Source organism: Vespula pensylvanica, chromosome 25 (genome assembly GCF_014466175.1).
Source record: "Vespula pensylvanica isolate Volc-1 chromosome 25, ASM1446617v1, whole genome shotgun sequence".
In the NCBI taxonomy this organism is placed as follows: Eukaryota; Metazoa; Arthropoda; class Insecta; order Hymenoptera; family Vespidae; genus Vespula; species Vespula pensylvanica.
The window spans coordinates 1,982,384-1,996,326 of NC_057709.1; the positions used below are offsets into that span (position 1 = coordinate 1,982,384).

At 27.0% G+C, this 13,943-nt stretch overlaps 1 protein-coding gene across 2 annotated transcripts in view; it reads left to right on the forward strand.

Annotated features, from left to right (window-relative positions):
- The window catches only part of LOC122637293 (odorant receptor 13a-like), a 52,375-nt gene extending 43,457 nt beyond the window's left edge, over positions 1-8,918 (forward strand). Inside the window, exons 1-7 of one of the 2 annotated variants that reach the window (XM_043829305.1) lie at positions 3,400-3,437; positions 4,599-5,046; positions 5,739-6,024; positions 6,578-6,677; positions 8,272-8,382; positions 8,461-8,616; positions 8,724-8,918. In XM_043829305.1, coding sequence (XP_043685240.1) covers positions 3,417-3,437; positions 4,599-5,046; positions 5,739-6,024; positions 6,578-6,677; positions 8,272-8,382; positions 8,461-8,616; positions 8,724-8,774 — 1,173 coding nt within the window. In that variant the 5' untranslated portion in view covers positions 3,400-3,416 and the 3' untranslated portion in view covers positions 8,775-8,918. Of the gene's footprint in view, positions 1-3,399; positions 3,438-4,598; positions 5,047-5,738; positions 6,025-6,577; positions 6,678-8,271; positions 8,383-8,460; positions 8,617-8,723 lie in introns of those variants that run through there. The other variant, XM_043829304.1, reaches the window with a different exon arrangement.
- Positions 8,919-13,943: the final 5,025 nt, after the last annotated feature.

A 13,943-nucleotide genomic window follows, 5' to 3' on the forward strand; every position in this document is an offset into this window, starting at 1 on the left:
CCATACCCACGGATTGCATTATTTTGAAGATTGATGATATTCCTTGATAAAAAAGAAAAATAGCGGTGTTTATTAGGATTTATATCACCATAGTTTCGCTGTTGATAGTTTAACATGCCAAAATCTCGCAAAGTGATTAAAACTTACATTCATATTTCCCGTAAATCCGCAAAGGTGACATAGTAACACAGTATCCTTATTTTGATACCCATTGGTTTTCTTTAATTACTTCAAAACATTCTTAATTAAAGGTTCATATTCATGCTCATAAGTGTCTTAGTTAATCTTTAGTATTTGCTTGTTGCCAACTATTCCATAATCCTGGATCGTATAAACATTAATGATATATAGGACGCCCATTTGTGACAATGTAATGATGAAATATTTTTTGAATGAGTTATCCTTGAATCTACTTCTACATTATTGACGGATTTTTTTGTTACTTTATTGTAGATATCTTCTTATACACGTTTTAGATTCTCCGTATAGGACAATTGTTATCACTTAGTTCTCTTCTATTGGCAAATTGTATATGTACAGATGCATGTATTAATCTTTCAGAATTATGATAAAATAAAAAATGATGGAAAACGGGAATTATATGTTCTGGAAATGATACTGTTATTCGATTTGAAAGTATTGAACGAGACAATAAAATTATTACTATTATCATTATAACTTCGCCATTTTTTACGAATATCCTTCATAACTATCTACATTTAAAAAATATAGACAACATGGATTTATTTTTTATCTAAAAAATTTAATATATATTCTTAATTTATATGGTAACATATAATCCATCTTTTTATTTTTTTCTTTTTTAGGGTACAGAAACGCAGGATCTTATAACATCATTCGTTGTGTTCCTTGTATTCGTCGTATACGTCTCTTCCGTGATAAGCACGCTATTTGTTTATTGTTTTATCGGGGAATGTTTTATTCAGGAAGTAAATAAATCGTCAATAATTTTTTGTACAATTAAAATATCAATTATCTTATTAACGTCATTCATCTTATTCAATCAGAGTACAAATCTTGGTAATGCCATCTATAATTACGACTGGTATAATTTACCAGAAACACACTGGAAATTCTTTCTTATTTGTATGATACGAACGAAGAAGCCGCAATTCTTAACATCTGGCAAATTTGCTGTCTTGTCATTGTCCATTTTCACGGATGTAAGTATACATCGAGTAATTTACTCTATTTTTAAATTCTATGCCTTCTTCAGACAATAGAATTATTATTTTATTATTATTTTTATTTATTTTTTAATATTTGCAGATTCTCAAAACTTCTATGGGATATTTATCTGTATTGCGAACATTTTTGTGAATAGGACAAAATGGAAATAGATTACGTATTAATAAATTCTTTATTTTTTTCTTAAGTCATCTTCCTATGTAGGAAGACTATACATCGTTGACTTGTACTAACGTCATGAAATATATAAATAAAATTATAGAAGGATTACTCAAAGTTTGTAAGTTTCTTTTTCCGTTAATGTAATTAATATTAAATGTAAGAGAACTTTCGAAAATATACCAGTTGTCTCATTCTTTCAAAAATATGACCAAGTATTTCCGACTTTATTGGTTTTCATATATAGATGTGATAAAGTGAAATTGATACTAATAATAAAAAAAGAATTTTCTAAAAAAATTGAAATAAATAGAAATGTAGCTATAAAATTCCAAAAAGTATGTTGCGTAAGAGCATGAGATATGCATAGGAGAGAGATGTTACATAAGAGCTTGTGCTTCTGTTCCAAGAAACATTATTTTTACTATTAATACGGATGCTCAAACGTAAGTAATCAATTTCTTCAAAATTTAAAACCCATATGAGCCCAATCTAGTTTCTATTTGTTATTATTGTTTTTTATAAATTACGTATACATGCGACAATAAAATTAGTATTGACCAAAACCTTTTATTTTTTATTACTTTCATGAAAACTGAATGAATTTTTCATTAATCACAGACATTATTATATATCGTCTATATTTATGTCGGCGATGCAATTGCGTGTATTTATTGCGAGTTAACAGTTCAAAATTAATATAGAAATATTAATTGTATTTGAATAGTCAATTTTCGAAATAAATTATTGGACGATCTTGTTCATCTAACTTCTTGTAAGACTGATAAATGCTGCATTCATTAGCCACAATATTCATAAAATCTTAATACATTCCTATTATTTCAACATCGAAATGTTCAAACAACCATATCATATCTTATATAAAAAGTAAAATTGATTAAACTAACAAATAAAAACAATAAACGAAACATAATATTTCCTTATGAAAATGAACGGAAGAGTAAAAACAAATGTTAATCAAGTAAAAATTTTCCATAGCAATAAATGAGGAAATTAAAATCTGCGTATAAAATATAATAAATAAAAATCATTAATGATATACAAAGAAAAGAAAAAGAAAAGTGTAATTTAAAGAAAAAATCAAAACTTATAGAATCAACGTAATACGTAAAAAAAAATATCATTAGTTTGAAAAAATAATGATTGTAAAATTTAAGAAAAAAAAAAAAGATTTATGAGGTGCCAATAAAGAATAACCTTTTAGAAATAAAGAAAAAGAAATCTTGCGTAACACAACTGATAATTAAAAAAAAAGTTTCCTTTATTACTTGGAAGTAATATACGTCCTTAAGTACTGTACTCGTCACTCCCCTAACGCGAAGTCGTCTATAACGAGGAACAACTGTAAAGACATTTAATTCCTCCAAGTACTTACGAATACTTGTCTCCATGAAAAAAAAATTCTTTCGCTTTAAACCACCAGCATTAATTCAGACACAATCAATATCTTTCGTTCGTCGTATTACGTAAACTGGTAGCAAGAACATAACGGATAATCGAACGAAAGGTGGGGGGTGGGTAGAACATTGTAATATCGCCGGTAAGTGGATGAACTTCCAACTATGACCAAGCGAAGAAGGGTGATTATACCCTAGGGTGAGAAGTTACTTTTTTTCTCTACAACTATGAGCACCCTCTTTCCTAAAAAAAAAAAGAAAGAAAAGGAAAATTTTCAATGACAGTTAATTGAGACGCAGTTATAATAAATTTCACATAAGGGTTGTGAAACAGAGGGATATCCTGCCAGGTGAAACCGAACGTTGAGGGCACATTTTTTATGCATACTCCATTCTCCCTCACGATAGTTTCGACGTTCTATAGTAATCGATGATGCTAATAAAGTAACTGTTTAACTCGTTTTTAAAAGGGGTTAAGAACGAGTTGTTTCTCGATATTTTTCTCAGCGACTTGAGATTAACTATTCAACCTACCGTTACTTGCGTATTGCAACTTTTCAAACAGAGTTTACTAGGAAGGACAATGGATGGTTTTCACGTCAGTCTATCGCGAACCTTCGAAGGGATAAAATGGAAAAGGATAGCATAGAAGTAAGAGAATATGCACGGTTCGGTTTTTTTTTTCTATTCTTTTTTTTAACCATGAAACGTGTCTCGTGTCTAATATAAAGTGATCGATTGCAATTTATGCCTCAAATAAGTGACGTGGATATCCTACGTATTGGTTGGAAATTATTTTCCATCGATCAGAGTATTCCACTTTTATTTCTATTTGAAATTATTTTTGTGAAATTTCATTTGCCAATTAATTCTTATTTCTTGTATATATTTCTGTCGTCATGGAATTTCATTTATAAGTGTAGAAATATTATTAGTTTATTTTTATTACATTATTAGTTTTTTTTTTTAGTTTTTTCGTTCTTGCTTCCCAAACAATTTTATGGCGTTTCGCTTGTTTTTTTTTTTTTTTTTTCCTTTTAAGTCCACAGTTTGTGTGCCTTTGACGTTTAATTTTTGATCATAAAGATTTATTTTCTTTTATAAATAAAAGTTTTAAAAGAAATAAATTTTTATATTAATATATGCATGTGAATATTGTGAAAAATATGAACCGATGTGGTTTAATAATAATATATATTTCATTTAGTAAACAATTATGGGGCGCAATTTTTAATGGACAAATAATAATGCATTAACAAATTTTTATTTAGTAAATGCGATATTTTTGAGAAAAGTTGTTCTAATAGATGTTATTAAATTTCAATTGAGGACATATTATTGCATTTATCCATTTTATTTAGTGAAAAAATTTGATCGGCATCTTACAGTCAACATTGTTATTCAATAAAAATAATATATCAGAAAATTTACTTCTCATTTTTTTAAAGAATAATAAAATAAAATTATTAAAAATGTAGTCTCGCTTTTAGAAAATATTAAATTAAACTTGAATGAAATTCATGATTTATTAATAAATAAAAAATAAAAAATGCGATAATATGTCCTTTTTAGTATTATTTACCTTTGATTTGAATTATTTCTCTCAATTAGGTCGTGTTAATCAAATAAAAGATTAGTAACGCTTTATTTGGACACCCATTATAATCTAATAAAGAATGCATAAATATGATGATAAAGCAGTGTGTGTGTGTGTGTAAATTTATTAACTGTGATACAATGAGTTCAGATGCATAATAAAATTATTAATCTAAATCAATCTAGCAAATTAATCAATTGGATATTTTATTATAGGAACTTGGAATTACCAACGTTCGGAGATCTTTCAATTGGAGTTCAAATTTCTTGAAATGCATGGGAATTTGGCCATTGAAGAACTACCTTCCTCTATTTCTCTTCTTCTTCACATATCTTTTCATTCATTGTTCTCTAACACTCGCGCATTTGCTTTTAGCTGAAAAAACGGTGGATAATGTCTTAATGAACCTAGCAGAAAATATTGAGTTAACAATGACACTTACAAAAGTAACAATCACTAGAGTAAGGAGAGAAACATTGGGTAAATTATTTACGGAAATCAAGGAGTATGCACTCACTGAGAAATATGAAACTAAACAGGAGAAATTGACATTCTTGAATTATACTAAATTACCTCTATATTTTATTGTAATAATTGCCTTTTCAATGGGATTGGCCGAAGTACTGTATTATGTGAGTCGAGTAGTCGATGGATTTCAAATTGGTAATTTATAATTTGTAAATCTTTTTTTATGTGACATTGCATTTTATATACTTTATATTAATTCCTTTTTAAATTTGCCACCATAAGTAGTTCGATAATATCTTTCGATTCATTTATATTTGTATTTATTTATTATTGAATTATTTGATGCATTCACACGCAAAGACACAACACATACAGATACGTACGAGCATACAAAAGTCACCAATTATTTTTAATATTTTAAACATATAAATTATTTTTGTGCTACCAATGTTCAAAGGAATGCGTTTGTCATAGCACAATATTACATTGGATTATTATCTATGGAGCAATTCATAAAAAATAAAAATCTTCGAAATGTCAGTAGTTTTCAGTTTCATTTCGATTCATTACTTTCATCATAGTGTTCTTATGTTTATCGAAAAGGATTTCGAAATTAATAGAAAAGTTGACAAACACGCAATAGATTAGAAAATAATTGAAAAAATATTGTATCTATGTATCTGACTTTAAATTAATCGATCACTTATGGAAACATTGTAATATTACACGAATCATATGGTTTACTATTTTATCGGATATTAACGCCATATGAATATTCGAAATATTTTTTTTAATCAACTAATCGAATGTTTTTGTTTTTGTATCTTTTCCTAATTCTTTTTCTTAAAGAAATACTTTGTTCTTCTTTTTCTTTCTCCACCTTTCAGCAAGGTATAACGTTACGATGGGATATGAGTTACCGTACAGAACATTAGAATACATCGATATAACGGACGGCTGGATTTACGCTTTGTTCTGTGCTTATCAAATAATATTCATACCTTGTGTCGTATTAGGTTACGTAGGATTTGATTGCATGTTCGTCAATTTATCCATTCAAGTAATTGCACAGTACGCCATATTGTCCTATAAGGTGGAGACGGTATTAAATAGTTGTGAAAATTTTCATAAGGGTATGAAGGAACTTGTACTACGACATTATCGACTGATAAGGTAAAACATCATAAAATTATATAAATACAATTGATTTATATATGTATATATAAACGTATCAATATATATGAACAATGATAAATAATTTCATTTAGAAATAATTTAATCAATTTTTTTAGTCTATCTACAAACACACAAACACGTACATATTTAAGTAAATTATAGCGTTTTATAATACGTTATTAGAAAATGATTTCGTCAAAACTCTATTGCTTCCTATTTGGTTAATAAACTTTTGCTTATACATGCCTCTTGATTGAGTCATTTAGTACTTTTATTATTTATTTCTAATTTCTTTATTCATTATTTCTTATTCATTATTATGTTGATATTTATTCCTTATTTTTTATTTATTATTTCATTACGTATTTATTGTTTTCAACTATCTTTATGCTCTAAATTGTATCAAAAATAAAAGAAATAATATATTCTTTTATATAACTTTGTATTGATCTTATTTCATTTTATTTTTCGATAATGAGAAAACAATAATAAGATGTAATTCAATTGTAATATTTTATTTTTTATTTGTATATGAAATATAATATTTCAGATTGACGGAAGAATTGGAAAATACCTTTAATTTCTCGATTATGCAGCAACTGATGGGTACTACCATGCATATCTGTATTTCTGGTTACTACTTAGTGACGGTATAAATACGAACAAATAATATATTTTCCTTTTCATTTTCTATTTAAGGATGTACATAACTCAATAGCCAACAAAAACAAACATATTTTTGCTATTCCCTTTACTTTTAATTAATTTTTGAAGAATTTACGTAATTTATTAAAATAAACATTTCTTTGCATGATAAGAATTATATCAAAAATAAAAGTGATAATTTTTTCCTCAAAAGTAATAAAAAATGGCGGAGAAATAGACGTACACGTTAATATATTCTTTGAGTTATATATTTTCTAGTTAGATATTTTCTACAAGGACCTACTAAAGTAAAAAGGAGATGATTTATTATTGAAACATAGAAATAAAACGAATACTGCTTGATTCAAATTTATAAATTATATTTTTTTCCATAATGGCAGACATTTACATTTCTCTTCTGATTTTTGACTTATTGTCGAAAAAGATCGCACTTTTGATTTTGTACAAAAGAGAGGATACACTTGGCAGAAAAAATAAAATCTTCGACAATAAATCTTAAATTTAATGCAAATAATGGTCAAAGAATATGAAATCTTTCGGTTCAGTAGTCCCGAAGAAATTTTCGATAAAGATTTCATGATTTTTGTGATTATTGTTACAAATAAAACGCATTTGAATCTCTATGTTACAAAAAGACAACAATAATTTTTGTACACTCGATTTGAATAATTGACTCCAGACCACATAATGAATCTTCAATCGTTCGAAGAAATGTAATGTGTATTAATGTTAGTGTTTATGAAATAAGCATGAAATAAGCAATTTGCGAGTCATATTCGGCCATAATTATACGAGAATCATCTCCTTTCGCAAACGAATGGACCAGCAGATCAATTTACATACTCAATGATTGCATTATTTTGAAGATTGATGACATTCCTTGATTAAAAAGACAAGTAGCGATGTTCAATGTAATTTTTGTCGTCTTGGATCCGTTGTTGATAGTTTATCGAGACAAAATCCAGACGATACGTGATTAATTGTATTTTTCATAAATCTGCAAGGTTGATGTAATAACAAAATATCCTTACTTTGATTTCCATTGACTTTCTTTAATTACTCCAAAACATTTTTCCGTACAGCTTCGTATTTATAGTCAAAAATGCCTTAATCAACCTCTAGTATTTGCTTACTGCAAACTACGCCATAACACTGCATCAAGTATAGTTATAATGTATAGAATACTCATTTGGAACTGTAATGCTAAAATATACATCGAATGAGTTGCTGTTGCATCTACCTGTACTTTATTGACGGATCCCTTGTTAATGTATTGTAAATGACTTGTATATACGCATTCACATATTATTGCTACATAATTGCCGTAAAACTAAAAATGATTGAAACTGGGAATGAAAAATTATGGTGATGGAACTTTCGTTCCATTTGATACCATAACATGAACAAGAAAATTATTACTATTAATTCGCCATTTTTATAAATATGTTTGATAACTGTCCCGCTTGAGAAAATATAGGATACAAATAAATTTTGTTTTATATCCAGGAAAATGTCATGTACGTCCTTAATTTATATAGAATTATCTAATCGATGGTATTTTTTCTTTTTTACTTTTAGAGTAAAGAAATGAATGATAGTATAACGTTGATCTTGTTCATTGTATACATTTCTTCTGTTATAACAACTCTTTTTATTTACTGTTTCATCGGCGAATGTTTTATTCAGGAAGTAAATAAAGTATCAATAATTTTTTGTACAATCGAAATATCAACTACATGATTAATTTTGTTTGTTTTATTCCATTAGAGTACCAATTTTGGTAATGCCATTTATAATTACGAGTGGTATAACTTACCACCAACGAACACAAAATTTTTTCTCATGTGTATGATACGAACGAAAAAACCGCAATGTCTAACTTCTGGCAAATTTGCTGTCTTATCCTTGACCATCTTCACAGACGTAAGTATACTTCGATTGATTTTTTTCTATTTTACAATTATATTTCTTGTTGCAACAGTGCTACTGTTATTTTATTATTATTTTTATTTATTTCTTAATATTTGCAGATTCTTAAAACTTCGATGGGATATTTGTCGGTACTGCGAACATTTGTATAAAATGAACAAAAGTGAAATGGATTACGTAGTAACAAAATCTTTTATTTTTTTCTTCAGTGATTTTCCTTCGTAGGAAGAAAAACGGTTTGTCTATACATCGTTGATTTGTATTAGCGTTATGAAATATATAAATAAACTTTTAGGATGATAGAACATAACTCTCAGTTTTCTTCTTCGCGAAAATAATTAATAACAAATGTAAAAGGAATTTGGCGTATAAATCAGTTGTCTCATTTTTTTAAAAATATAGTCTACCATTTCTATTTCTATTGTTTTCCATACGTACATGTGTTAAAGTAAAAACAATAATAACAATAAAAAAATTTGTTACAAAAATTGAAATGAATAGGTAACCATGTAACAATGTAATTCTAAAAATATATTAGATGAGAGCATGCCAAAGATACTTTTGCCTATTCAAAGAAAAATTATTATTGTTCGTATACGGATGAACAAACAAAGAAGTTGAAAACGTATCTTAGCTTATATTTTATTCCGTTATTATTGCTTTTCAATAAATTACGTATACACGGAACAACCAAATTGTTATTGAGAAAAATTTTCACTTTTTTTTGCTTACATGAAAATCAATCGAACTTTTTAATCAATTACAGATATTATATAAATTTTGTCTATATTTATCTACATACTACAATTGTATGCGTTTATTGCGAGCTATCTGTTTAAAATTATTATAGAAATATTAATTATATTTGAGTGGTTAATATTCAGGATTAATTATTTGACCGTCGACTTCACATTGCTTTTCCATTCACTATCCGTAAAATTTATAAACATTTAATAGTTTTTAATTATTTAAATATCGAAATGTACGAACGATCGCATAATATTTTACATGAAATTAAAACTGAGTAAACTAATAAATGAAAATCATAAACGAAATTTAATATTTCGTTACAAAAATGAAAGAAAAGTGAAAACAAATATTATTCAGAAAAAACTATAAGTAAAAATATTTCCATGCTGCTAAATGAGGATTTTAAAGTCTGTGTAAAAAATATAATACATAAAAACCATCAATGATATGCAAAGGAATGAAAAAAAAGAGATTGAAAGGTTTAAAAAAAAAACTCAAAACTTATAAAAAGCAAGTGAAGCATAAGAGAAAAACTATTTATTGCAAGAAAATAATGAAAATAAAATTTCAAGGAAAAAAAGTTTAATGATGTGCCAATGGAGAGTAGCAATTAAGAAATGAGGAAAAAGAAATCTCGTGTACGAAAACTGATAACTAAAAAAAAAAAATTTCTTTTCTATCAAGTAGTTATTTACATCCTTAAATACTATACTCGTCACTCACTTAACATGAAATCCTCTATAATAACAAAGTTTTTAGAGTTATATAATTTCGAGTTATATATAATAAAATTATAAAAAGTTTTAAGAGTTATATAAAGTTTTTTTAAAGTTATATAATCCTCTATTATAACAAAGCAGTACAGATATTTAATTGCTCCGAGTAATTATAAATACTTACTTTCTTAAAAAAGAATGTTTTTGTTTTAAATCATTAGCATTACTGACTTTCGCAGAACTGGAAATAAGAAGAAAAAGGAAACGTGGAAGGTGAAAACATTTTTACATCTCTAGAAAACTAATAAATAAACTTCCAACTATGTCCGAAAGAAGAAGGATGATTATATCCTAGGTGAGATATAACTCTTTTTTTTTACGACAACGTCCTATCTCGTTCCTAGAAAAAAAGGAACAGAGAAAAGAAGAAAAGAAAAAATTTTAATGACAGGTAATTAAACTTGAGTTATAACAAGTTTTCCATGAAGGTTGTGAAACAGGGAATATCTTATAAGGTGATCCGAAGTAATGAGAGCATATTTTTTATGCATACTTTAATCCCTCTCATTTCATTATCATCAACCATCTGTAATTGATGAAGGTAACAACGAAACGGTTGAACTCGTTGTTAGAAAGGGGTTCAAGTTGAAATTGTTTCTCAGTATTTTTTCTGTACATTTCAGATTAACTATTCAATCAGCAACTGCATCGGCATACCAACTATTGAAACGTAATTTACCAAAGAAGACACTCGAATGTTTTGCCATCAGTTTCTTGAAAACCTTCGAAAGAATAAAATGCGAAGGGATAGCATAGAACTAAAATAAAGAGCACGGTTTGCTCTTTGTTCCTTTTTTCTTTCATTTTTTTCCTTCATCATGAAACAAGTCTCGTGTCTAATATACAATGATCTTATATACAACTCTGATTAGTGCCATGGATATCCTACAGCCTAATTATTTTTCATCAATCAAAGTTTTCCAATTTAATTTCAATTGGAAATGATTTTTGTAGAATCTCTTTTATAAGCGTACAGATATTATTAGTTTATTATTCTTTACATTCTTATATTTAACAAACAATACTATGGAAATACATTTGTTTCTTTTTTCTTTTTATGTCTGCAATTATAGCAGTCTGTCTATGTTGTTTGACTTCTGATCAAGTCACTAAAGAATTATTTGTATTAATTAATTAATATAATTATTCGAAACAATTAATTTAACACGAATTGGATTTTTTTCTTATAGAAACTTGGAATTACCATCGTGTGGAGATCATTCCTTTGGAGCCCAAGATTCTTAAAATGCATGGAAATTTGTCCAATGAAAAACTACCTTTCGTTATTTCTCTTCTTCTTCACAATCTTCTTACTCTTTGTTATGATTCATTGTTCTCTAACATTTGCTTTTGGCTCCACAAACTATGGACGCCATCATATCGAATTTAGCAGAGAATATTGAACTATACGATGACATTTACGAAAGTAACAATCACTAAGTTAAACAAAAAAAAGAAAAGCATTGCATAAATTATTCACAGAAATCAAGAATATCATTGATTTATATATATATATAGCTTTTGTAAAACATTATTAGAAGATGATTTTGTCAAAAAGCTATTGCTTGTCATTTGGTTAATAAACTCTTGCTTTTACGTTCAATAATTTATTTCTTTTGTTATTTATTTACAATTTTGTTATTTGTTATTTTTTATTTCCTATTTAACTATTTACTCATTATGTTTTATTTGTTACTTCGATACATATTCATTATTTTTTATTTATTACTCGATTATGTAGTTATTAATTCCAAACATCTCCATGTTGCAAAATGTATCAAAAATAGAAAAAAAATAATTCCTTCATCACAACATTGTATTCATTTTCTTTCTATTTGTCTTCAATTACGAAATAAGAAACAATAGTAAGAATGTCTATCGTAATATTACATTTCATATCTGAAATATAATATTTTAGATTGCAGAAAACTTTGGAAGACTACTTCAATTCCAAAATCATGCAGCAATTGTTGAGTACCACTATTCGTCTCGTGCTGAATTTTTTAAATAATGTTTTGCAAACGATTTAATTATACATCGTCGATTTGTATTATCAATAATGAATATATAAATACAATTTCAAAACGATCGATCGAAAGTCTGAGTTTTTTTCTTCATCAACAAAATTATTATAAAATATAAGAAAACATTGTCATATACATCAGTTTTCTTATTTTTTTAAATACGTATCCAATTATTTTCAATTTTTATTGATTTCTGTACATACATGTGATAAATTAAAAATTATAAAAGTAGTAAAAAAAAAAAATTTATTAGAGAAATAGAAAAAAATACAAACCTTGCTATGTAATTTTAAAAAGAATTTACATAAGAATATAGCGTCCATATATATCTATTCAAAGCAAAATTATTATTATTTATACGGATGCCCAAGCATAACTAACCCATTTTTTCAAAGTTAAAAAGATATATGAGTGACATTTGCTTTCGTCACTTCTTATTGTTTTTTAATAACTTATAGGTGTGAGAAAAAAAATAAAATTAACAAATATGCTCGATTTTTTTTTTTACTTTCAAGAAAACCGAATTAACTTCCCAATCAACGACAGATATTATGTAAATATCGTCTATATTTATCTTGATACTACAATTGTATGCTTTTATTGTTAGCTATTTGTCTAAAACCATTATAGAGATATTAATTGTATTTAAATAGACAATATTCAGGATTAATTATTGGACGATCTCATTCGCCTAAGTGTTTGTAACAATCATAAGTGCTGCATTCATTGCTTGCAGAACTTATAAAGTATTAGTATATTTTAATTATTTGAACATCGAAATGTATAAATGCCCTCATAATATTTTACATAAAATTAAAATTGAATAAACTAATAAATAAAAGAAATCAACAAAACATAATATTTCGTTATAAAAATGAAAAAAAAATAGAAACAAATGATATTCCGAATAAAGTATGAACAAAAACATTTCTATGTCGATAAATAACGAAATTAACGTCTGGATAGAAAATATAATTAATAAAAAACATTAACGTTATATAAAGAAAGGAAAGAAAAATTGAGAAATAATTAAAATTCATACAAAGCAAGTGATACGTGAAAAAAATATGTCTGGTGTGACTAGATAGTAAAAATAAAATATCAAGAAAAAGAAAGATCGGAGGCGTGCAAATAAAGTATAACAATTTAAGTGTAAAAAAAAAGAAATCTTGAGCAAAACAACTCATTATCAAAGAAAAAAGTTTCCTTTTTGGTTCAAAAATTTCAACCATCTATAATAAAGAACAATTCAGGCAATTTAATTTCACACAGTACTTACGAATATTTCTTTCCGAGAATAAAATAATTTTTTTCTTTAACCACCACAACCATAAATTCAGAAACAGTCAATGTCTTTCGTTCGTTGCATTACACACAACTGGAATTAACAAGAGAACGGAAGGCCGAACGAATGAAAAGTGCTGATGCATAGAAACATTCTACCTGCAACGGATAAACTTCCAACTATGTTCAAGCGAAAAGGGATGATTATACCGCAGGGTGAAATATTACTCTGTTTCTCTACAACCATAATTATTCTCCTCATTTCTAAGAAAGAAAGAAAAAAAAAAGCGAGAAAAAAGAAAATTGCAATGACAAGTAATTGGAATAGAATTATAACAAGTTTTACATGAGGATTGTGAAACAGGGGATGTATTACGAAGTGAACCGAAGCGATGAGAGCATATTTTTTATGCATACTCAAATCCCCCTGCCTCACTGTCGTCAACCAAGTGTGATCGATGATCGTAATAAAGAAACTGTTTAACTC